The sequence below is a fragment of the Siphateles boraxobius genome, unplaced genomic scaffold (genome assembly GCF_051911475.1).
Source record: "Siphateles boraxobius isolate OS27281-9 unplaced genomic scaffold, OSU_SipBor_1 56, whole genome shotgun sequence".
Classification (NCBI taxonomy): Eukaryota; Metazoa; Chordata; class Actinopteri; order Cypriniformes; family Leuciscidae; genus Siphateles; species Siphateles boraxobius.
Genome location: NW_027509182.1, coordinates 812,522 through 836,590, shown reverse-complemented (window position 1 = coordinate 836,590; position 24,069 = coordinate 812,522). Strand labels below are relative to the sequence as shown.

Genomic DNA, 24,069 nt, shown 5'->3' with positions numbered 1-24,069 from the left:
GCCACTTGCGGCACGCGTCCCAGAGCTGCTGCGCGAAAACAAAGGGTCGGCCAGACTCCCCGAGTTCTAACGAACGGAATCGCTGTCTGCTTTCCTCAGGGGTCCGACCGACCCGCTGGAGGATGGCGCGCCTCAGGTCCTGATAGACCAGGAGGTTTTGGACTGGCAGTTGTTGTGCGGCTTTCTGCGCCTCCCCGGACAGCAGGGGAATCAGCTGCACTGGCCAGTCCGACAAGGGCCAGCCCCCAGCCTCGGCCGTCTTCTCGAACAAGTCGAGGAATGCCTCCGGGTCGTCATGAGGCCCCATTTTGTTGGGGGGGGCGGCCCGAGCCTCCTGGTCTATCCAGCTCCGGAACAGCTCGCGGTCCTCTCGTTGGGCCCTGAGGAGCATCTCGAACCTCCGTTCCTGCTCCTCTTTGACATCCAGCAGGGCCAGATGTTGTTCCTGGTGGAGTCCCGCAAGCGCGTGGATGATATCCTCAAGTGGCGACGGAGATGATCTGGCGGCGGCTCCTTCTTCCATCCCGGGTTTCGGCACCAGTGTAGTAGAATTCAGGTTCAGTGTTGTAAGGATGGAAGAAGACAAGGGTCGGTGTGGCTGGGTCTTGTACACTTTATTTAGAAAACAAAACAAGGGAAAGAAAGATGCGAATCCCCGAATCGCCCGGCTTTTATCCGGTCTCCCCACGCCAATCACTGCAATCAGAAACAGGTGTTCGTCATTTTGCACTTGACCTACTTTCTTACCGCTCGCTCCCCCCCCCGTTCCTCCGCTGCAGACCTCGCTAAACCACGCCCCCCTCACTACAGACGCACACACGCAGAGGCGTTCTCACAGCTTGACGCAGCGTCTCGTTCCCTATCAGGGAACTAGGGTTACATACGTAACCGAGACGATTCCTATCATTGTTCGCAGCAAATTGCTTTGCGTTAAATTTAGTTATGACGCAGGCCTTTGTTAAACACTGGTTTTACATGCTCTCAATAAGAAATAAAAACTGGTGAAGTAAATGAGAAAACAGCAGCATCCAACGATGTTAATATCATAGCCTATTCTATTTTTTTTTTCGTCAAGAAAGCTAACTGCACGTGCGTATAGTTTTGTCTCACCAACACTTCAGTGGATTTGTCTTGTCTGCCAAACTGCAAATGCTCTAAAAAATACTCTCTTGAGAGCAAATGCGAATAAAACTGTAACAAACTGCAGCATTCATCCATAACAGTTACGATGGTTTTACCTTGTAACAGTTCAGCTTCGTCTCACCACTGTTATGGCGCGCACCGTCGCGATTCTATGCCTCGCCTGAAACAAGAAATTTTAAATTAAAGACACATTCCTTTACTAAATAAACGTAACGTTTCAGCGGGGGGGGGGAAATATTGGAATCAAACACTTTTACATCCCACTAAATGTCCTGATAACGCGCAGTTGTTAACAAGTTTGCATATCTGACATATATGTTATGAATTCTGTTCATAATTGCTGAAACAGCATTAAGTAATACATTAGATTGTAATATATATGGACGTAAATTTAAGTCAACTTACCAAAAATTTAGTAAATAGTGCCTTTTATCTTCAACTCTTCTTGCCCTGCATGCTCCAGTTCGCCAGTTTTCAAACCTGTATTTAGCCCGCACAATCCCGTTATGCCACATCACAGTAAATTTTTGTAAAACGTATGAACTACAGTGAAAACACCTCTTACCTGTAAATCAATTTACAGTTGACACGGAAATATACTTTAAACAACTGTAATACTCTTTTTGACCCATAATGCATTGCGAATTACAGTAATAACTTGTACAATGATAAAACAATACATTTCTGTTGAATTTTGCTGTAGAATCTACAGCTATTTGTTACAGTGTATAGTTACTAAGTTCTCCTTGTTTGTCGCCTTGTAACGCAAAGTTGAGATATTGCCCAGAGAGAAAAACATTAGATGTCGGATGAAAAGATGCACGAGAGACGAGAGTTGTCGTATTTTCCCTGCGTTTAATAAAACCACTCAAACGTCACACTCGTCCGCATACATCGGGGTCGAGCGAGAAAAAGTAGGCTACACAAAAACAAACATCCAACTCTGGTCACAATAGAAAAAGGAAATAAAAGAAAGAATACAAAGAGAGTCGGCAGAGTGGTTATCTCCTCTCCTCAGTCACTTGTCAAAATCGAACTGACACTCTACGCACATGCGCAGTTCTCAGTTTAACTCAGATTGCCATAAAACACAAAGTGACCGTTACAAAGTTCATTACTGATCTCCTTCACCTGTGTTCCCTTGTTAATCCTGTGGATAAGTACTCCCTGTTTTGTTCATTCTTTAGTCAGTTCTCGTTTCAGTTTATGTGGTTTGCATTTTCTCCTACAAATTCTGAGATGCCTTCATTGTGTGATTTCTGTGAACCACCCTTCCGTTACAGTAAAGTATTTAATCTCCTCCTTTTAACAATCCCATGTTCTCCTTGTGTCTGTAGAGAGGCTCAGCAGTTTGTGGATAAATTTGAAGGTGCCTTGGGCAAAGGAAAAGGCAGGAAGCTGTATGCCTACAAAGTGATGATGATGAAGGTAGGAATATGAAAATCTTCACTTTATGCATCACTATAATAATAATAATAATATATTTTATTTGTAATGCGCCTTTCTCAGACTCAAAGCGCTACAGCACAGAACAAAACAATCAAACATGAGGATAAAATAAATAAAGAAATTGTACAAAAAGTACAAAAAAATAATACAGTTATATATTGAAAGCTTGACTAAAAAGATGTGTCTTAAGAAGTTTCTTAAAGCAATCCAGAGAATCAGCATCTCTAATAGTTGTAGGTAAAGTGTTCCATAATTTTGGTGCATTGTTGGAAAAGGCCCTTCCCCCCATGGTTTTTAGTTTACAACGAGGCTGCCACAGAGAAAGAGAGCCAGCAGAACGGAGAGAGCGAGCGGGAATGGATGGAGAAACTAAATCACATATGTAATCTGGAGCCAACCCATGTACTGCTCTATAGGTTAAAATCAGAGTTTTAAAATCAATACGCAGCTGAACTGGAAGCCAATGCAGTTGCTGGAGCACAGGTGTAATGTGTTGGCGTGAGGATGTATGAGTCAAGAAACGTGCGGCCGAGTTTTGTATATATTGCAGCCTCCTAATAGAATTTGCTGGTAAACCCGCAAAGAGAGAGTTACAGTAATCAAGCCTCGATGTGATGAAGGCATGGATAAGCCTCTCTGCATCAGGCCTAGAGAGAAATGGTCTAACACGTGCAATGTTCCTCAGATGGAAAAAAGCAACTTTCGTTATGTTTTTAAAATGTGAATTAAAAGTTAACTGGGCATTAAAAATCACACCCAGGTTACGCACCTGGTCAGAAGGGGACAATTGGGTATTATCAACTGAAAGTTTAAAATCCTTACATTTACTGACATTAATTGGAGTGCCAATTAATAAGATTTCAGTTTTGGAGCAGTTTAATTTTAGAAAGTTTAGTTTCATCCATGCTTTAATTTCCAACAAACAGTCAGAAAGTTTTGAAGAGGAATAATTAAGATCAGGCTGAGAGCTGATATGAATCTGGGTGTCGTCCGCATAACAGTGGAAGCTCAGGCCATACCTCCGAATGATCTGCCCAAGAGGTAGCATATAAATTCTAAATAAAACAGGACCCAAAACTGACCCCTGAGGGACACCCTGACATAGAGGCACAGTCTGAGATCTGTTAGAACCCAGGTAGACAAATTGGGAATGATTTGAGAGGTAGGATTTAAACCAGTTTAACACAGTTCCAGACAGACCGGTCCACGTATGCAATCTGTCCAATAATATGCAGTGACATATGGTATCAAATGCAGCATTAAGGTCTAATAAAACCAAAATGCCACAAGCCCCAGAGTCAGCTATAATGAGGAGGTCATTGTATGGAGTTGCCCAACAACCACACGCTCAAGTACTTTTGCTAGGAAAGGTAAATTGGAGATGGGTCGATAATTTGACATTTCGGTGATATCACTCCCAGGCTTTTTAAGAACTGGTGTAACTGCAGCAATTTTTAAAGCTGAAGAGACATTCCCTGTGTTGAGTGAGGTATTGACAATAGCAGTGATGTGGGGCACAATGACAGGCAGACAGTTTTTCAAAACAGTCATAGGTAGTGGATCAAGTATGCAAGTAGTAGAATTCATTGACAAAACAAGTTTAGAAATAAAATCAAAATCAACAGAACTGAAACTTATACATACATCAGTACACTCAAGATGATCAATAAGTAGGCCTACTCCTGAAGTGCAAACCAGATCTAATACATGTCCGTGTTTGTGTGTCGGAAAGTTGACATGCTGAGTGAAGTTTAAACATTCTAGTATATCGATGAAACAGACAGCATTATTGCAAGCCATATTGTCAACATGAATATTAAAATCTCTAGTTAAAAGAGTAACTGGACAGAGTGCACTGGCAAGTGTTAAACACTCAGTAAATTCAGAGAAAAATGCTGAGTTAAGTTTGGGAGGACGATAGATATTTAAAACAATAACTGATGAGAGACCATTCAACTTAAAGGCCAAGCATTCAAATGATGAAAAGCACGGCAATAAAACCTCAGTTACTGCAACATCAGATCTTTAAATGACAGCAAGACCGCCACCTCTGCCGGTAGAGCGCGGCCGGTCAAGATAAGTGTAGCCAGGCAGAGCACACATATTTAGATTGAAATAGTCATTTGGCTGATGCCACGTTTCACAAAGGCAGAGAAAGTCCAGTTTTTTGTCCAAAACAATGTCATAAAGTAAAGCCGCTTTGTTGATCATAGAGCGAGTGTTCAGATGTGCAAACCTGATTGTGTCAAGATGGACACAGCTGGATGGGATAGACTTCTGCAGGTAGGAAAAGTTAGCAGGGGAGACATGGTGCAAAGATAAATGGCGGCAATCCAAACGCCTTGTTGACCAAACTGTGTCTATACCGGCTCCGCTTGAATGCAGATTCCGGCGGGAGCCGCGATGAACGTACTTTGGCCGGCGGAGAAGTTGTAGCGATCGCAGTTTTTCCCTAACACCAGTCGCAGGGGGCGCCGAATGACCAAGCTGTAAAAGTTCCATGTCAGAGTATTTCAGCATATTGCAGTCCAGGAGGTTAAAATTAATCTTGCCGTAAACTCCAAATAATGCCAGAATAAAAACAAATAAAATCCAGCAAAGCCGCATATGAGCAGCAGTTAACGTCAGCTGATATAAAACGAGTCAACAAACAACAAACAACAAACAATTTAGCGCGCTGATGGAGAAGCGGCAGCCAGTTGCGCCAGCGTCCTCTCCTCTCCGTGGCTCTTTTCCCTATGACAATGACTGTTGCTGAAATAAAACATTCCTATTTTAAGAGAAATCAGACCAGAATGTCAGATAGAGATTTTGGAGTGGACTTTTTACACTAGAGCCCGTAAGAAAACACCTAGCAATGCCCTAGTAATCACCCAGAACTCCCTAGCAACAACATAGCAATGGGTTAAAACACAACCTGAATAACTTAGCAACCACATTGCAAAACTCACGGTGGCAACATGTATGCTGTAGGCAAACGCCAATAACATTTTCTTGAAAAACTTACAAATATAGTTACCTGCAGCCTCCTAACATTCCCTGTTTGCTTTATGCCTCATCATACAGAAATGGATAAAGTTTCAAAGAGATTTTGAAAATTTTAGGACATCGTGCATCCCATGGGAGCGGAAAATAAAGGAAGTTGAGAGTAAGTACCCCATTCACGATACATACAGGAATGGTGTGTATCATTTCAGCTATCTTACTGATGATAGAAAAGTATTTCTTTGACCTGTACTGAATTAGAATTTGAGCCATATTCATTTATTTGAATGTTTCTTGCAAAGTAAAATAAAAAAAGAGGTACTCAACTAAAAGTTCCTTATTCTGAGCCTTGGCGATGTTTCATCCATTTGCAGGTCACTTTGGCTCCTCAGTTGCTTCATACTTTATTTTCCTCCGTTGGATGTACGGTATGAACTTGGTCCTCTTTGGCTTGACTTTTGGCCTGGTTGTGATACCAGAGGTCAGTGTTTTATCTATTATGTTGTGTTTTACCTACAGAAGTATAAAATTATGCTCTTTTGCTTTAAATTTGGCTTACCTGAGATCAATAAAGTATCTTTCTAATATTTCTATCAAAAAGTGGCTGCTGCCCTTCACAAATGATTTACACATATGGAATTATCTGCAAGGTTCTCATGGGACTTCCATATGGGTCCATTCCTCGGAAAACTGTGCCAAGACCAGAGCAAGCCACTGCTATGGACTATTCTGTTCTCACGGATTTCAATGTAAGATGATACATGTATACAATGAGGTCCGACAGTTTGAGACCACTAGGCTTAGTATATTAGTCGCCCTTTGGATAGCAGCAACATGAACTCCACAAGGTCGTGTAAAACCTAATGATCATGTTCTCCAGCGTGATTTGAAAATTAATATATTGTGCTACAATGGAATCTAAAAAGTTTAATTAATTTTGCATCCTTTTAATTTTTCTGTTTTTGTACAGGTTTAAATTAGATTTAAACACCCCAGATTATTAAAACAGTTTTAGATTTTTGACCCCCCTGTACATATTTTCTTTGAAAATTGTGTCATGAAATTAGAGAGTTACTCAGTGTTTGTCACATTTCTTATTACCATAATATAAACGTATGGTTATCAATGACACTTTATAATGCCTTCTCTTTGACAGGGTTACTGCAAGTACTCAGTACTTTTCTATGGCTACTATAATAACCAGAGAACCATTGGCTTCCTGAAGTTTCGTCTTCCTCTGTCCTACCTCTTGGTGGGCATTGGGTCCTTTGGGTATAGTCTCATGGTTGTGATCCGAACGTGAGTCCCTCTTTCATGCATTGCCAGATGTTGTAGCAATGACATGAAATGTTCTTGAGAAGTACATATGACTGTGAATGTGTATGCCTATACCAAAAAAAAAAAAAAAAAAAAATCTTTACAAAGTATTATTGGTCTTTGTAGATGGCAAAAGGTTGTACAGAATCTAGTGTATTGTTTTTAATTGTACATCTACAATGGTTAAAAAGGTTGTATTGTAACTTTATTAACTTTTTACACTAGAGCCAGTAAGAAAACACCTGGAAATGCCCTAGTAGTCACCCAGAACTCTTAAATATGTTGTAGCAATGACCTAGTAATCACCCAGAACTCTTAAATATGTTGTAGCAATGACGTGAAATGTTCTTGAGAAGTACATATGTGAATGTGTATGCCTATACCAAAAAAAAAAAATCTTTAAAAAGTATTATTGTTCTTTGTAGATGGCAAAAGGTTGTACAGAATGTGTATTGTTTTTAATTGTACATCTACAATGGTTAAAAAGGTTGTATTGTCAGATTAGACAGCTAATGCTGGAAATAAAAATACTCCTCCAATTTAAAGGTAAAGTTTTTAATTTTAGCACTAGTGGAATTGCAAAAATAAATTGTAACGTTAACACTCCTACTATCAGTTCACTCCCAAACACTAGAGCGAGGCTTCCGGTGTCATCCACTTTCAATTATTTTTTGCTGTACAAAAACAGTCTGTTATGCTGCTTGATACTGCAACCTGGTTTTTGTTATCATATTTATTATGGCAATCATAATCACACTATTGTGTAGCATGTACTATTTATTGCACTTTGTCAGTCTTCTAGTTATTTACCTGTGACAGTTAATGAATCGGAGATCTTGCAAAGTCACAGAAAATGGCTGCATAACTTTTCAATTTTTATTGAATGATTGTAGTTTACAAATTTTCTGAATGTTTATATGAATATCTACAATCTGCTTTACATGTGCATTTTACACATGCATTCAAAACAAAATTTCTGCAGATGCAAAGATCGACATTTAGCATTACTATAACAGAGAGAAGCTTGAGTCTTTTCAAAGAAATATGCAAGAATGTCAAAAACAAAACAATAAGGCAATTGTGAAATAAAAAGATGCAATTCTCAACAGTAGCAATTTTGAGATATAAAGTTGCAATCATAAGAAATAGACAATTACAAGAAATTGTCAAAATTTTGTGATATAAACGTTTGAACTATAGTCAGTATTGTTAGCAGTAAAGTCACAATCATGACATATGCTTTGTAAGATATAAAATAAATAAAGATGTAGTTGTGAGATATATACTCAGCTGCACAAAGTAATGGGTGCAAATATAAGAAAAAAGTTATGGCAAAAAGTCGCAATTGAGAAACTAATTTATTTTTTTACATTTTCTCACCCTCATGTCATGTCATGGTTGCTTTCTATGAACTTACTGAATAAATGATAATCTTCCCTTCCACCCATTCAAATTAAGAAATGGCACAATTTTTTATTGATCCTTTCATGTATTGTAATATTTTTTTATTTTTGTGAACATGGGCAGTCAACCCTCTGGGGAATGGAAGACATATTTAACATTTAAAAAAAAAAAACATTTCTCCTTTAAATACGAAACATTTTCTACAGTATCATTGTATGAGCATTACCAACATGATTGTTGTTTTGACTGCAATTGGAAATTGCGCTTCTGTTATCCTGCCGGCGAGATTGGATTCTTCACAAATGTTGAATAAAGTCCACTCTCGCTGTTAGGATGGCTAAAAACGCAGATGTAGGGGGAGGGGATGGAGAAGACAGTGAGTTCACCTTTGCCTGGAAGATGTTCACCAGCTGGGATTATCTTATTGGGAACGCGGAAACAGCCGACAATAAATTCGCCTCCATCACCACCAGCTTCAAAGTATGTTCTTTTGCGTAAAGTTGTTGATGTGTGTGTGCTGACCACTGCAGTTTTTTGTTTCATGGTCTGGTTGTCCTTTCAGAGATCTGAGGTGGTCAACTCTCTGTAAAATCAAATAATCTGGCCAGATCAAGTGATATGGTTTAAATAAATGTTCATACGTGCTCTGTATCTCCAAAATGGTCTTGTATAAGATTTTCTCAGTTTGGAACCTCTAATGTGTTCTGCAGGAGTCCATTGTGGATGAGCAGGAGAACCAAAAGGATGAGAACATTCATCTGAGGAGATTCTTACGTGTCCTAGCCAACTTTCTCATCACCTGTACACTTGGTGGAAGTGGCTATCTCATATACTTTGTGGTCAAACGATCCCAAGAGTTTGCGAACATGGACAACCTCTCATGGTACGAGAAGAATGAGGTAAATATAAGCACAAAACTACATTCAATATCTTGTCTTGAGTACACTAACAAGATACATACACTTGCACCGCCAAGGTCATGGGTTCGATTCCCAGGGAAAGCAAGAACTGATAAGAATGTTAGTGTACCTTGAAATGCAATGTAAGTTGCTTTAGATAAAAGTGTCTGCCTGTCACAGTGTTGGGTTTGTGTTCCCCTGATGTCCACTAGATGTCCTCCTTTCCCACGGTGTCCTTCACCTATGAACTACATTTCCCACGATCCTTTGTCTCATCATTGAACTCAGCTTTTCCTTATCACTATATCATTGCACTCAGTCAATTCCCCATTATCATTATCGATTCCCTGTGTATACAACCCTGTATGTTTCAGTTTGTGTCACGGAGTCCTTGTATGTATCACGCTACGTCTGTCATCCAGTTTCCTTGCTTCTTGTTTTGTTCCTGTTCCTGTTCATGTTGGATTGTCTTTTGGATTTTGACCCTTGCTTTGGACTGGTTTACGATTTTGGATTATCCCTAATAAAACTACTGCTTTTGGATTTAACCCCTGTTTCCCGTGTGTGGATCGTGACAGAAGGACTTCGTCACACCCTAAATCCAGCGGTATGTTTTCAAACTTCTCTTTCCCAGCCACTGAGCGGGAGAGGAGAGATTATTTTCAGGGAACCCGCCTAGTCATTTTTCGTGGGTCCCGTGGAGGTCACAGTGGAGGAGGTAGTCGGGAGATGATCCCTGTTCCGGTGGTCCCGGTTCCGGTGGTCCTGAGTCCGGTGGTCCGGAGAAGAAGGAGACACGTTCCGTCTGCCCAGTCAGAGACTGTTCATGTTCCGTCTGCCCAGTCAGAGAATGTTCACGTCACGTCTGCCCAGCGAGAGACTGTTCACGTCACGTCTGCCCAGCGAGAGACTGTTCACCTCACGTCTGCCCAGCGAGAGATTGTTCACGTCACGTCTGCACAGCGAGAGACTGTTCACGTCCCGTCTGCCCAGTCAGAGACTGTTCACGTACCGTCTGCCCAGTCAGAGACTGTTCACGTCCCGTCTGCCCAGTCAGAGACTGTTCACGTCCCGTCTGCCCAGTCAGAGACTGTTCACGTCCCGTCTGCCCAGTCAGAGACTGTTCACGTCCCGTCTGCCCAGTCAGAGACTGTTCAAGTCCCGTCTGCCCAGTCAGAGACTGTTCACGTCCCGTCTGCCCAGTCAGAGACTGTTTACGTCCCGTCTGCCCAGTCAGAGACTGTTCACGTTCCGTCTGCCCAGTCAGAGACTGTTCACGTTCCATCTGCCTTCATGGACCTGGACTATCTGGAGCGCCTGGCTCGGATCCTGGACATGCCCGTGTCTGCTGTTCCAGAGCCGGAGCCAGTGTCTGCTGTTCCAGAGCCGGAGGCAGAGCCAGTGCCCGCTGTTCCAGAGCCGGAGGCAGAGCCATTGCCCGTTCCAGAGCCGGAGGCAGAGCCATTGCCCGTTCCAGAGCCGGAGGCAGAGCCAATGCCCGTTCCAGAGCCGGAGGCAGAGCCAATGCCCGTTCCAGAGCCGGAGCCAGTGCCCGTTCCAGAGCCAGAGGCAGAGCCAGTGCCCGTTCCTGAGCCAGAGGCAGAGCCAGTGCCCGTTCCTGAGCCAGAGGCAGAGCCAGTGCCCGTTCCTGAGCCAGAGGCAGAGCCAGTGCCCGTTCCTGAGCCAGAGGCAGAGCCAGTGCCCGTTCCTGAGCCAGAGGCAGAGCCAGTGCCCGTTCCTGAGCCAGAGGCAGAGCCAGTGCCCGTTCCTGAGCCAGAGCCAGTGCCCGTTCCTGAGCCAGAGCCAGTGCCCGTTCCTGAGCCAGAGGCAGAGCCAGTGCCCGTTCCTGAGCCAGAGGCAGAGCCAGTGCCCGTTCCTGAGCCAGAGGCAGAGCCAGTGCCCGTTCCTGAGCCAGAGGCAGAGCCAGTACCCGTTCCTGAGCCAGAGGCAGAGCCAGTGCCCGTTCCTGAGCCAGAGGCAGAGCCAGTGCCCGTTCCTGAGCAAGAGGCAGAGCCAGTGCCCATTCCTGAGCCAGAGGCAGAGCCAGTACCCGTTCCAGAGATGGAGGCAGAGCCAGTACCGTCTGCCTTCATGGACCTGGACTATCTGAAGTGTCTGGCTCGGATCCTGGACATGCCCGTGTTTGCTGTTCCAGGGCCGGAGCCAGTGTCTCCTGTTCCAGGGCCGGAGCCAGTGTTTCCTGTTCCAGGGCCGGAGCCAGTGTCTCCTGTTCCAGGGCCGGAGCCAGTGTTTCCTGTTCCAGGGCCGGAGCCAGTGTCTCCTGTTCCAGGGCCGGAGCCAGTGTCTCCTGTTCCAGGGCCGGAGCCAGTGTCCGTTCCAGAGCCGGAGGCGGAGTCAACGCCCGTTCCAGAGCCGGAGGCGGAGCCAGCACCCGTTCCAGAGCCGGAGGCGGAGCCAGCGTCCGTTCCAGAGCCGGAGGCAGAGCCAGCGCCCGTTCCAGAGCCGGAGGCAGAACCAGCGCCCGTTCCAGAGCCGGAGGCAGAGCCAGCGCCCGTTCCAGAGCCGGAGGCACAGCCAAGGCCCGTTCCAGAGCCGGAGGCAGAGCCAAGGCCCGTTCCAGAGCCGGAGGCAGAGCCAAGGCCCGTTCCAGAGCCGGAGGCAGAGCCAAGGCCCGTTCCAGAGCCGGAGGCAGAGCCAATGCCCGTTCCAGAGCCGGTGCCTGTTCCGGCGCCAGAGCCAGTGTTTGTTTCTGTGTTTGTGTCTGTTCTTGTGACTGTTACAGTTCTTGTGGCTGTTCCTGAGCCGTTGTCTGCTGTTCCTGAGCCGTTGTCTGCTTTTCCTGAGCCGGTGTCTGCTGTTCCTGAGCCGGTGTCTGCTGTTCCTGAGCCGGTGTCTGCTGTTCCTGAGCCGGTGTCTGCTTTTCTTGAGCTGGTGTCTGCTATTCCTGAGCCGGTGTCTGCTCCGCCCTGGCCGCCCGAGGGGTCTTCACCGCCCTGGCCGCCCGAGGGGTCTTCACCGCCCTGGCCGCCCGAGGGGTCTTCACCACCCTCGCCGCCCGAGGGGTCTTCCCCACCCTGGCCGCCCGAGGGGTCTTCACCGCCCTGGCCGCCCGAGGGGTCGTCACCGCCCTGGCCGCCCGAGGGGTCGTCACCGCCCTGGACGCCCGAGAGGTCTTCTTCGCCCTGGGCACCCGATGGACTTTGTGTCTCGCCCTGGCCTCCCGATGAACTGTGTGTTTCGCCCTGGCCTCCCGATGGACTTTGTGTTTCCCCCTGGATGCCCGATAGATTTTTTTGTTTTGCCCTGGTCCCCGGTTAAACCCTCACCCCTTGTTCCTGTTTCCCTTCATGGACCTGGCCCACCTTCCCTCCCCCTGATCCTCCACCGTTCCACCTCCCTCCTGAACATCTTGTATTGTGTTGTGTTTTCTGTGTTTTTTGTTGTTGTCGTGGAGCGTCTGGTAGCCGCTCCGTAGAGGGGGGGGGGTTATGTCACAGTGTTGGGTTTGTGTTCCCCTGATGTCCACTAGATGTCCTCCTTTCCCACGGTGTCCTTCACCTATGAACTACATTTCCCACGATCCTTTGTCTCATCATTGCACTCATCTGTTCCTTATCACTGATCATTGCACTCAGCCAATTCCCCATTATCATTGTCGATTCCCTGTGTATATAACCCTGTCTGTTTCACGGAGTCCTTGTATGTATCACACTACTTCTTTTTTTTTATTTTTTTTTTATTTTTTTATTTTTTTTATTTAACAATCAGGCATACATACAAACAAACCAACATAGTGCAGTAGTGAGCAATCTTGTAAATCCATACTTCCAGCAGTGACAAGAGTGATTTAAGTGTTTAAGTGTGTATGTGTGCGGGTGTGAGTGTGGTTATGTGTATGTGTGTGTATGCGTAAACAAAGTAACCGTTTATTATGTATTACCATTGTTATTACCATCACCATCCCACTTCCCACTACCACCATATTGCCAATATTGTGTTGGTAGATTTTTTACTTCCATCCTTCCTCCTATGTAATAATTGCCATTGTCAATCCTGCATAAAATACGACATAATAAGATAATATAATATAAGATAATATAATATAACCTTCCCCCTCATCTCATCAGTCCATATCTTTTCCTATTTTTTTTTTTAATTTTTAATTTTTTTTTTTTTGTGTTATGTGTGTTATGTGCAATGTCTAAGGTGCATTAAAATAGGGAGTACAGTGCGAGAGTGTCTCAAATTGGGACAGAGATGCTGTCCCGTTGAAACCACTTCTCGCCTGTCTAGCCTGCCTTGGTGTTTGTGAGGTTTTTCCATATATCCTTAATCCTTCTTTTTTTTTTTTTTTTTTTTTTTTCTTTTTTTTATTCTATGTTGTGGTGCATTAAAAACCCATGAAGAGATAAGGGGGAAGTTATTGCACTAGTGATGACAATGATATCTAATTCTAAAACAGCATTGACAATGGCAATATTGATGATGATAATAATAATAATAATATTAATAATAATAATAAATGACAATGATGATGGCAGTGGTGATCATAACGGTAAGAGCAAAAAACAGCAACAACAGTAGTTACAACAATGAAAAAAAAAAAAAAAAAAAAAAAAAAAAAGTGAAATTAGTAATCATAACAGTAACAGTAAAGATAGCAATAACAATGATGACAGAAACAAGTTTAAACAACTAATATGAATATTCGTGGGTTGAGTAAGAAGGTGAGAGAAGTCAGAGTTGAAAACAGAGAAAGGATTCATAGCTGTAAGAGGTCAGAAAGTGTTGGACGGCAGGGATCAGTTTCAGATGTGTTATTATGAAGGGGAGATGCGAGTTCCATTGCCATGAAGTCTGTTATAAGATTTTTCCAGATGTTAATGTGTAATTTATTTCTGGTTTTCCAGTTCATGAGGATAGTTTTCTTGGCGATGGCTAGAGCTGTGAGGAGTATTTTAGAGTTTATGGTTTTATCAGTTATTATTGTGAGGTCCCCCAGCAAGCAAAGGGAAGGCGACATTGGGATGTGGCAGCCAACTATAGTTGATAGTGCCTGTGTGACCTCTTCCCAAAAGTATCACACTACTTCTGTCATCCAGTTTCTTTGCTTCTTGTTTTGTTCCTGTTCATGTTGGATTGCCTTTTGGATTTTGACCCTTGCTTTGGACTGGTTTACTATTTTGGATTATCCCTAATAAAACTACTGCTTTTGGATTTAACCCCTGTTTCCCGTGCTCAAAATCCCTCTGGCCACTGTGCAGGACTTGTATCTGTCATTCCAAAGACAAACTGATGCTGTATTGGCCACAAAAGGAAGCCCTACACATGATACCAATAAATGATTAAAACCAGGTGTTTAAGTTTCATTGTCCAATCCCTGTAGACGATGTAATAACAATAAAATTTGTATTTCAGATGGAGATCATCATGTCTCTGCTGGGGCTGGTGGGTCCGATGCTCTTTGAGACTATCGCCGAGCTGGAAGAATACCATCCACGTATCGCTCTCAAGTGGCAGCTGGGGCGTATATTTGCGCTCTTCCTTGGCAATCTCTACACATTTTTGCTTGCTCTGTTCGATGAGGTCAATTCAAAAGTAAGTTTTCTGATGATAACCCTTTTAATTTCCTGTTCCTACCAATTTCTTTAGTAGGTTTAGTAGATTTTTAAGTGAACAAAACCTTTTCTTTCTTAAAGCTTGAAGAAGAGGATTCTATAAAAAATGCCAGCATTTGGTTCGTTAAGGAGTATTATGCCAACTTCTCGGCCAACAACCCAAATTACACAGGCACCCCACCTCCTCTTGATCCCTCTGATGGCATCAGAGGCCCATGCTGGGAAACTGCAGTGGGATTAGTAAAGTGTCCATCTAATTCCTCAAGCAGAAATCATATATAAATTGTGAACTGTATTGTGATTAATTGATGAGATATTCTGATCTTGACATTTGCTTGCACATTACTTGTGACTTTATATTTGTACATCAAATCATTCCCACCCCACCATTAGGAGTTTGTGAAGCTGACCATATCAGATATACAGGTGACTTATCTGACCATCCTCATTGGTGACTTCCTAAGAGCGCTGATTGTACGTTTCCTGAACTACTGCTGGTGCTGGGATTTGGAGGCTGGCTGGGTGAGTTCAATATATAGGTTCATCACCAGAAACCTAAACTGCCATTTTAGGTATTGATAACTAACAGCCTTTTTCATTTTCAGCCTTCCTATGGTGAATTTGATATAAGTGGCAATGTGCTGGGATTGGTATTTAACCAAGGAATGATCTGGTAGGACCAAATGCACAAACATCACAATAACAACATACAAAATATAAGCAATGGCCCAAATAAAGAAATAAAATAAAACTTCTGGATTAGTGCACAGCTAACCTTGTGTAGTTATACTGTTCTTGAGGCTGATTGATATTACAATGCATAAAAAGTTGGTTACACTTTATGGTGTCCTTGTTACAGTGTATGTAACGGTTTTCAGCTGGAGTGCCCTTTAGAGCCACCAGAGGGCACTCCACTCCAGTTTTTTGTTTTTCCCTCACAACTACATTTCCCATACTCACTGCCTGGACTCATCATCACTGATCACATTCACCTGTGTGTCATTACCTTGTTTTAGCATGTTTTGGTTGTGCTCTGTGTGACTGTGCAGATTAATATGATCATTCACAATAGATAATGCTTTACAATGAATGCTTTACAATGCCACATATAGCAATTTATCTGTTCAATAAAATTTACCTGTTGAGTAATAAAAATGCAATCTTCGTATCGCTTTTACAACATTTCAAATCCCTCAGTTCTCGCCATCTCTGAAAAGCCAAGCCAATGGTGATTTTCATTTTGATTCGCATTCTATTTTTGCAAGCAGACTCTCCTTTGTTCTCCTCTGTTTTTTTTTTTAAATGAGTGAATCCCAGACTTTCAAAATTGAGCATGCCTTCATGTCGGAATGTATGTCAACTTTTCTCACTCATTGTGACAACTAACCTATGCCACTCCCACACCAAACTCATCATCGGTAGCCCAATCTATTTACGGATATGATGAGATGATGAGACACACGCTTGTGAAAACCATCCCAACAGGTCGAAAATATAAACACTTATAATAGACTTATTGTGAATCAGGGTAAGACAAAAATAAGTTGTGGAAGAAGGATTGAATTTGGTTAATTTTGAACAAAAAATTTTACATAGTGTACCTTTAATTGACAATGTATTTGGTCTTGGTGGACTACGCACACTCCTGCTGCTGCTACATGAAAAGTCATATGTAAATCCTGTAGTAGATCTAGACAGGTGGAGCTGGGGGAGGTGGAAGTTAATAGCATGCTACAGGACGAGCCTACAGAGAACAATGAACGTCTTGGTTAATAATGTAACCCGTGTTCCGAGTTACACGAAGAAACACAGATGACACTGATCAGGCATTTACGGATGGAGAACACCAATCAACGAACAGACTCCACTTCAAAGCGTAAGCGTGCTTCGTAGAAGGGGCTCTAGCTGAAGTAATCGTGTCTACTACCGCTGGGGTTAGGCCACTTATGTCCTCTGCGTCTCTTCCAGAGCCCACATGTTGGGTTCCAGAGGTCTAGGGGCTGGTGCCCAGTCCCTGAGTAAGCAGGTCCTTCCTCAGGGGAATCTGCCAGGGAGGGGCTGTCGTGAGGAGCATAAGATCTGGGAACCAGGTCCGGGTGGGTAGTTAAAGCGAAACTATTAAGACCTGCTCCCCGTCTTCCTGTCCTTGCACAGTGTCTGTGCAAGCAGGCTCACTTGGCATACTTAAGTAGGCCCCGGGGCCAGCTGTGCGCCAGTGCGTTCGTTCCGAGGGTCCCTTCGGTCAGGAAGTAAAACAACTAGGAGTGGGACGTGTCCGTAGAGGCAATCCGAAGTGCCTCCAAATCAGCTAGACCACCTAGGGGTGGAGTCTCAACTCTCCTGGGAGTTTGAGCTGTCATAAGAGCACATCGGCTGCACGATTGAGCTTGCCTGGAATGTGAATGGCATGAAGCAACCTGAGTTGTTTCTGACTCCAGAGGAGGGGATGGGGGCGAGTTGCAACATGCGACTGGAGCATAGACCACCTTGATGGTTGATGTACGCACCGGTTGATGTGTTGTGCGTCAATACCAGTACATGCTTATCCTGCAGTAATGATAGGAACTGGCACAGGGCAAGGAATACTGCTGGCAAATTGAGACAATTGATATGCCACTGCAGTCGAGGTACTTTTCAGGAGCTAGAGGCAGCGTGTCCATTGCACACAGCACCCTAGCCTGTGGTGGAGGCATCTGTTGAGACAACAATGTGCCTGGAAACTTGTTCTAGAGGAACTCCTGTCCGTAGAGAAGGAAGGCCTGATCATGGGCTGAAAGCTCGGCAACAGGCCGGTGTGATTGCCATGCAGTGTGTGCCATGGTGCCATGCCCATCTCAGGACTCGTGTAACCAGTGCTGAAGCGGTCTCATATGAGCAATCCGAGCAGCATGACTGCTTCTGTGGATGCCATATGCCATTTAACAGAAAACCGATGCCATTTACGGTTTTCTGTTAGAACGGTGTCGTGTAAGCGGCCCCTAAGTTAATAACTAATGACCTTTGCAATGGAAGTGAATCGATCAAAACTAACTTTAGGTGGACAATAACTTTAGAACTGCTGTAAATCCCAAACAATCTCTGTTACTTTAATTTCCTATAATCACTGTAAAGCTGCTTTGAAATAATCTATATTATAAAAAAAACTGTATAAATGAAGGTGACTTGACTTGACTTAAACAAATTAAAGCAGTTCAGTACTGACTGAGTACGCTCGCCCGTGAGCATGCTGTCATGCTGACAGAGCCCAACTCCATACCGAGAAAAGAGATAATCTGCACGGAGGAGAGTTTGCTCTTTTCCCAGTTGACCAAAATCCCCAGATGTCAGAAGGGGAGGATCTTGTACTGATATGCCCGACGCTCAAACGCAAAGCACAGGAACAGTCTGTGTCGAGACATGAATGCATCCTTCAGGTCGATAGCTTGGGGGCGAATGCTTTCGAAAATGCGTTTCTGTGTTAGCATTTTGAACAGAAGCTTGTGAAGGGCCCAATTCAAGACACACAGATCCAAGATCGGTCGTAACCCACCACCTTTCTTGAGTACAATGAAGCAGGGGCTGTAGAACGGTGACCTCATTTTGGCTGGAGGGAGAGGCTCTATCACGTCCTCCTCCAGTAGGACTGCGATCTCTGCAGGCAGGACGGGACAGTCCTTGACCGCCACTGAGGTGAACCGGACCCTGCTGAACCAGGTGGGACGCTCGGCGAACTGAATCAAACTGGACTGAACTGACTTGACCTGGCAGTGCCAAAGTCCTTCTTTTTTTGGCCGCATGGGGTCGGACACCCTTGGCATTGAGCAGACTAAGGGGCAGTTTGCGACGGCCTGTTAGCAGAGGTTGCGTCGGGGCAGGCTATTGAATGCCTCATCCTGCTTCTGAGTACTGCTGGGCACAGCACTTGACAGTGTCGCCAAAGAGACTACCATGTGAGATGGGTGTCGAGAAAGCGCACTTCGTCGACATCTCGCTCCTCTGTAAGGTTTAGCCGGAGATGGCACTTCTGGACCACCAAGGTGGACATCGTCTGGCCGAGGGCCTGCGCAGTGACTTTCATCATGGTCAGTCTACGTTCGCAGTTCATGTATCAACCCTGGCTCAAAACTTCCCTCGTGCATTATGAGTCCTTTGGCCTGGTAGACTTGCAGGGTGACCATTACATGCAGGGCAAAGGCAGCCTGTCCAGCAGCACTGTAAGTCTTAGCAGCCAGAGCTGCTGTTGTCTCACAGGTGCTGGACAGGAGTTGCAGATGATACCACCAGGTGGCAACATCTTACGGCATGCACCGCAACTGCACACTCCACCTTCAAATAGTGAGAGAGGAAAAACATTTGAAGCAGATTTTGGCATGTTTGGCTATTCATACTGTCATTAATGCTTCAAAACTGCCAAAGTTCTTCATGCATCTCTGGGAAGAAAGGCATGGGGGCGGGGCAAGGCAATTTCCGTGTGGCGCTCCGCCCCCAGAAACCAAGCATCATCTTTCTCTCTAAAGGATTATGGCCCTCTCTCTGATGCAGCTCTCGGCATCTGATCCTCGTCCAGGGCTGCGAATGATGCTCTGTGTTGCCGTGACGACCTGCGCTGGCAGCTCGACAGCTCACAACACGTGTCGTTTTCTTGTACAAAACAAATGATGATTGCAGAGTAGAATCTGTTTAGAAACGCACGGCTCCTAAGCAAAAGCTTGAATGAGTGAGTGCTGCATGCTTCCTTGTATAACCATGGCACAGGGAGTGGTTTGCGATGCAATTCTCACTTGCCAATGTCCATTGGCTTGTTTTGTTACCACTCGGAGGTGATTGGGCTCTCAAGCGAGATCCTAATTCGTCAGTCACTGACATAGCTTCGAACATGACTGACTGACAGGAAAGCTGACAAGGGAGCTAAGTTGAACTGCATTAGACAGCCCCCATTAGACTGTCATAAATATTCACATACAACTTTTAAATCTCACTCTACCAACAGTTCCTCACATAAAGCATCACATCCCGAAGATTTGGATTATAGCACAGGAATAAAATATACTGTATTCTATGACAGCATATTAATAAAATTATGCCCCATGATAAACAAAATTAATGAAATATGTCATGATTAAATGATCACAGAAATTTTAATCAAATAAAAAAATTTAAATGTATTATTGTTTAAAATTAATCTTTAAAATGACAAGTTATAACAAAATGAAACATTATCATTTCAAATTAATAATTTGTAAATCAGTCAAGTCAGAGACATAAACATTAAGAGAGTTGCTGTAAGAGTACATTTTCAGTTCAGGTATTTACAAGGTTCCATATAAACCAGAGGTGTCCAATCCTGCTCCTGGAGGGCCACTGTCCTGCAGAGTTCAGCTTCCGCTCCAATGAAACACCTGAACCAGGTAATTATAGTCTTACTAGGCATGCTAAATTTACATGCAGGTGAGTTGAGGCTAGTTTGTGCTAATCTCTGCAGGACAGTGGCCCTCCAGGAATAGGATAGAACACTCCTGATGTAGACTGTTGGCTGAACTCTAGGTTCTAAAATGCTTTGAAGCTTTTCATCTTTTTGAGACAATTTAGACATTTCAATTACCATCAACTCTACATTGGACATATTCCAAAACAATAGTTAGCCATATACTCTTTTGTACCTGTAAATATCAATTTGTCTGTCTGTTGTTTGTCAGGATGGGGGCCTTCTATGCTCCTGGTCTGGTGGGCATCAATGTTCTGCGGCTCCTGAGCTCCATGTACTACCAGTGCTGGGCTGTAATGGCCTGTAACGTCCCACACGAGAGGGTCTTTAAAGCTTCTAAATCCAATAACTTCTACATGGGCCTGTTACTGCTCATTCTCTTTCTGAGTCTCCTGCCTGTGGTTTACACCATCATGACTTTGCCTCCCTCCTTTGACTGTGGACCCTTCAGGTATACACACACACACATGCACTCACACGCACGCACGCACAAACGTTTATATTTTTTATGGGGACATTCCAAAAGACAATGATTTTCACACTGTAAAAACATATTTTATCCCTTAATCCTAAACCTACCCATCTCAGAAAACTGTCTGCATTTTTACATTTTCAAAAAACATAATTCTGTATGATAAGCTGTTTTCCTCATGGGGACCATAATAACTTCGGTTATTGCAGTCTTTGTGGGGACATTTTGTTTGAAATTTTTACCAGGACACCCACCACACACAAATATAAGATCATATGCACACAAACACATAAATGCATAATACCCCAAATTCATTTGTATTATCAAATGTACTTATGCTCATTGTTTCATTTCCTGTTATCACAGTGGGAAGGACAAAATGATTGACATCGTTATGGAGACCATTGATATGGATCTACCTGCATTTATGGGGACGATCTTAGGCTACCTAGCAAACCCTGGACTCATTATAGCAGCAGTACTTCTCATGGTGTAAGGAAATTATAAAAAATAAAAAAAAAATGATCACGTAAAACAATAAAAAATGTAATTTGTAAAAAAAAAATATTTGTAATTTTGATTTCTTACAGTCTGGCCATTTACTATCTGAATTCAGTGTCACAGGCCTACCAGAATGCCAACATGGAGCTAAAAAAGAAAATGCAGATGGTTAGTAGTGTTTATGTTCAGAGATACACAACAATCCATGCTAAGATTTGTTAGATGGCACCAGTTTGTAATTTTTTTTTAAAGTGTTCTTTAAAACTTAGAAATGCTTCTAACGTTCATTTTTAGGCAAGAGATGAGGATAAGAACAGACGAAACAACAAAGACAGCACTAACCAGGTGATGAAGGACCTGGAGGATCTACTTCCCAAAAACTCTCAGAAGTCCCATGCCCATCCGGAGAAAAATGCAGGTGTGCATTGCATAGAATGTTATGTTACTGACAATCATACATTAGCAATTGGTGCTCTTTAAAAAAAAAAAAAGGTTTTCACAGTGATGCCATAGATAGAAAGCAAAAAATTACATTCTGGTACCCCAAGGAACCTTTCAGTGATGGTTCTTAATAAAAAAATTAATTTTTATATATATATATATATATATATATATATACTGTATATAATAAATCAGCTCCATAGCAGATTGGGTGATCAAGGGCTTTTCAAGGGTTCCACCAGTAGTGGGCATAAGTGAATGGGTGGAGGGAAGTTAGCGGGGGAAGGGCATAAAAAATTGGACTTAAACCCAGCCAAGGAACAAGTGAGCACTATCAGGTTAACGACGACTAGACAGGAGCTAAACAAGGGGTGTGGTAACAGAAAACAAAGAGGCAGGACCAGGGGGGAACTTGGCCAACATAAACAAAGACACAGCCATGTGTTAAAGCATAGGATAAACATAGAGACATTGAACAAAGACAAGACGGACTGAACTTACAGGGCAGAACCTTTTGTTATGTGCAATGGAAAGGTTCTATGAATGTTAAAGGTTCTTCAACGAACCATCAATGCCAATAAAGAACCTTTATTTAAGTGTACCATATTACCAGATACCATTGCTGTTTTGCAATATACACTACTGTTCAAAAGTTTTGAAAGAAATTATTATTTTTAATACTTTTTAATCCTCAAAGAATACTGCTTTCAACATTGACATTATTAGAAATGTTACTTGAGCACCAAATCAGCATATTAGAATCATGTGACACCGAAGACTGTAGTAATGGCTGCTGAAAACACAATTTTGCAATTGCAGGAATAAATTACATTTTAAATTATATATAAAATATATACGGTATTTCAATCAAATAAACGCAGCTTCGGTAGGCATAAAAGACTTATTTTTAAACATTCTTACCGACACCAAACTTTTTAACAGTAGTGTAATTCTATGTAAGTTATATGTATTTGAATAGTTTTAAACAGAATTACAGACTTTATCCAAAAATACGGCAAAACCTTTCATTGAAACGGTTTCACCCTTCATTCCATTTTTTTCTTTCTGCAGTAGAAAAAAGGCATGACCTGGGTGGAAAATCTCCAAAAGTGAAACCAGGCTCAGCTGGAAATGATGTGAGTCTGCAGAAAGATGTGTCACTCGCGTCAGCCAATCCTAATACCCGGGGGCCTGTGACTCGAGCACCAGGCCCCAGGGGACCTGGACCTCTACCTGGGCAACCAGGGGCAGGCAGGGGTCAAGGACCACCCCCTAGACGCTAATGTGTGGATCTATCCATTATTGTGTGCCCTCCCTGTCTACACACTCTAAAAATAATGTAATCATTGGTTGTTTTTTCCAGAGAAAGAATATTTAAAAATTAGTACATTATTTAGACAAGTTTGCAGAAAATTTTAAATGGTTAATATCTTTGTAAATTGCACGTATCATATACATACAATGGCTCCAAAAGGAATTTCGAGACTCAGTCACATCTAAACATGTTAGAATGCAATTAGCATCTTCAAACTGATGCCAGCACTTTTCTTAAAACTAACCTCTTCCCTACGTTTACCTAACAATTTTTTGCAGAGACTATTAAACAAATGAGTGATTTTAAAGATAAAGTCAGTTTATTGGGTGTCGTTCATCATTATCTATAAGCATATTCCACTAACATTGGACATCCAAAAGTGTCCTAATACTTTTTGTCTTAATTTTGAACAGTGTATCGTTGTTTTATCAAAAAAAAAAGAATTGTGAAACGTTTTGCTTGTAAAGTGTGTTCTAATATTTTTCTTTTAAAATATAGCTTGCTTTGATGTTTAGTTGTCTAATGCTTTACATCCATGCATTTTTTATTGTATTTTAAGTGTGTAAATACTCTTTGGAGCTGCTGTATGTGAGATGTTATAAATCATACCACTATATACCTGTTGAAAAACTAAACTACAGTTTCAATGCATTTGTTATCTATTCTGTTTTTTGTTGTATAATAATTCCAAGATCTGTGAAGATTTCAATCATTTCTTTACTTTAGTGACAGTTGAACTTCATGAAGATTGGATTATGATCACTAAGATACATAAATTACTAATAATGAATTAAAGCGCTAAAACTGTTTCTGAACGTTTTTGCATTTTTTTCCTTTTGTGTTCAAACGTCATAAGCTCTTTATGTCACCTAAAACGACTCCATAGTCTGACAGAACTCAGGTCAGGAGTTTTAGCTTGTTGTAAAAGAGATCACCCAAAAATAAAACTTCTGTCATCATTTACTAAAAATAAATTTTTGTAGCACATTTTTTTACAGTCCTGTTCCCCATGTACATACTGTGTTCTAATTAGTAATTGCAATTACTGGGTAATAACTAGATACTAACCCTGAACCTACCCCTAAACGTAACCTTAACCC

At 42.7% G+C, this 24,069-nt stretch overlaps 1 protein-coding gene across 3 annotated transcripts in view; it reads left to right on the top strand.

The window, feature by feature from the left end:
• tmc2a (transmembrane channel-like 2a) overlaps positions 1 to 23,781 on the top strand; it is a 64,647-nt gene extending 40,866 nt beyond the window's left edge. For 2 of the 3 annotated variants that reach the window (XM_077206334.1, XM_077206336.1), the window contains 16 exons: positions 2,481 to 2,571; positions 5,659 to 5,740; positions 5,952 to 6,058; positions 6,228 to 6,326; positions 6,734 to 6,876; positions 8,631 to 8,778; positions 9,009 to 9,197; positions 14,577 to 14,756; positions 14,858 to 15,016; positions 15,170 to 15,298; positions 15,382 to 15,449; positions 20,452 to 20,691; positions 21,079 to 21,204; positions 21,303 to 21,381; positions 21,508 to 21,631; positions 22,726 to 23,781. In XM_077206334.1, coding sequence (XP_077062449.1) covers positions 2,481 to 2,571; positions 5,659 to 5,740; positions 5,952 to 6,058; positions 6,228 to 6,326; positions 6,734 to 6,876; positions 8,631 to 8,778; positions 9,009 to 9,197; positions 14,577 to 14,756; positions 14,858 to 15,016; positions 15,170 to 15,298; positions 15,382 to 15,449; positions 20,452 to 20,691; positions 21,079 to 21,204; positions 21,303 to 21,381; positions 21,508 to 21,631; positions 22,726 to 22,937 — 2,176 coding nt within the window. In that variant the 3' untranslated portion in view covers positions 22,938 to 23,781. The remainder of the gene's footprint in view (positions 1 to 2,480; positions 2,572 to 5,658; positions 5,741 to 5,951; positions 6,059 to 6,227; positions 6,327 to 6,733; positions 6,877 to 8,630; positions 8,779 to 9,008; positions 9,198 to 14,576; positions 14,757 to 14,857; positions 15,017 to 15,169; positions 15,299 to 15,381; positions 15,450 to 20,451; positions 20,692 to 21,078; positions 21,205 to 21,302; positions 21,382 to 21,507; positions 21,632 to 22,725) is intronic. The other variant, XM_077206335.1, reaches the window with a different exon arrangement.
• The last annotated feature ends 288 nt before the right edge of the window (positions 23,782 to 24,069 follow it).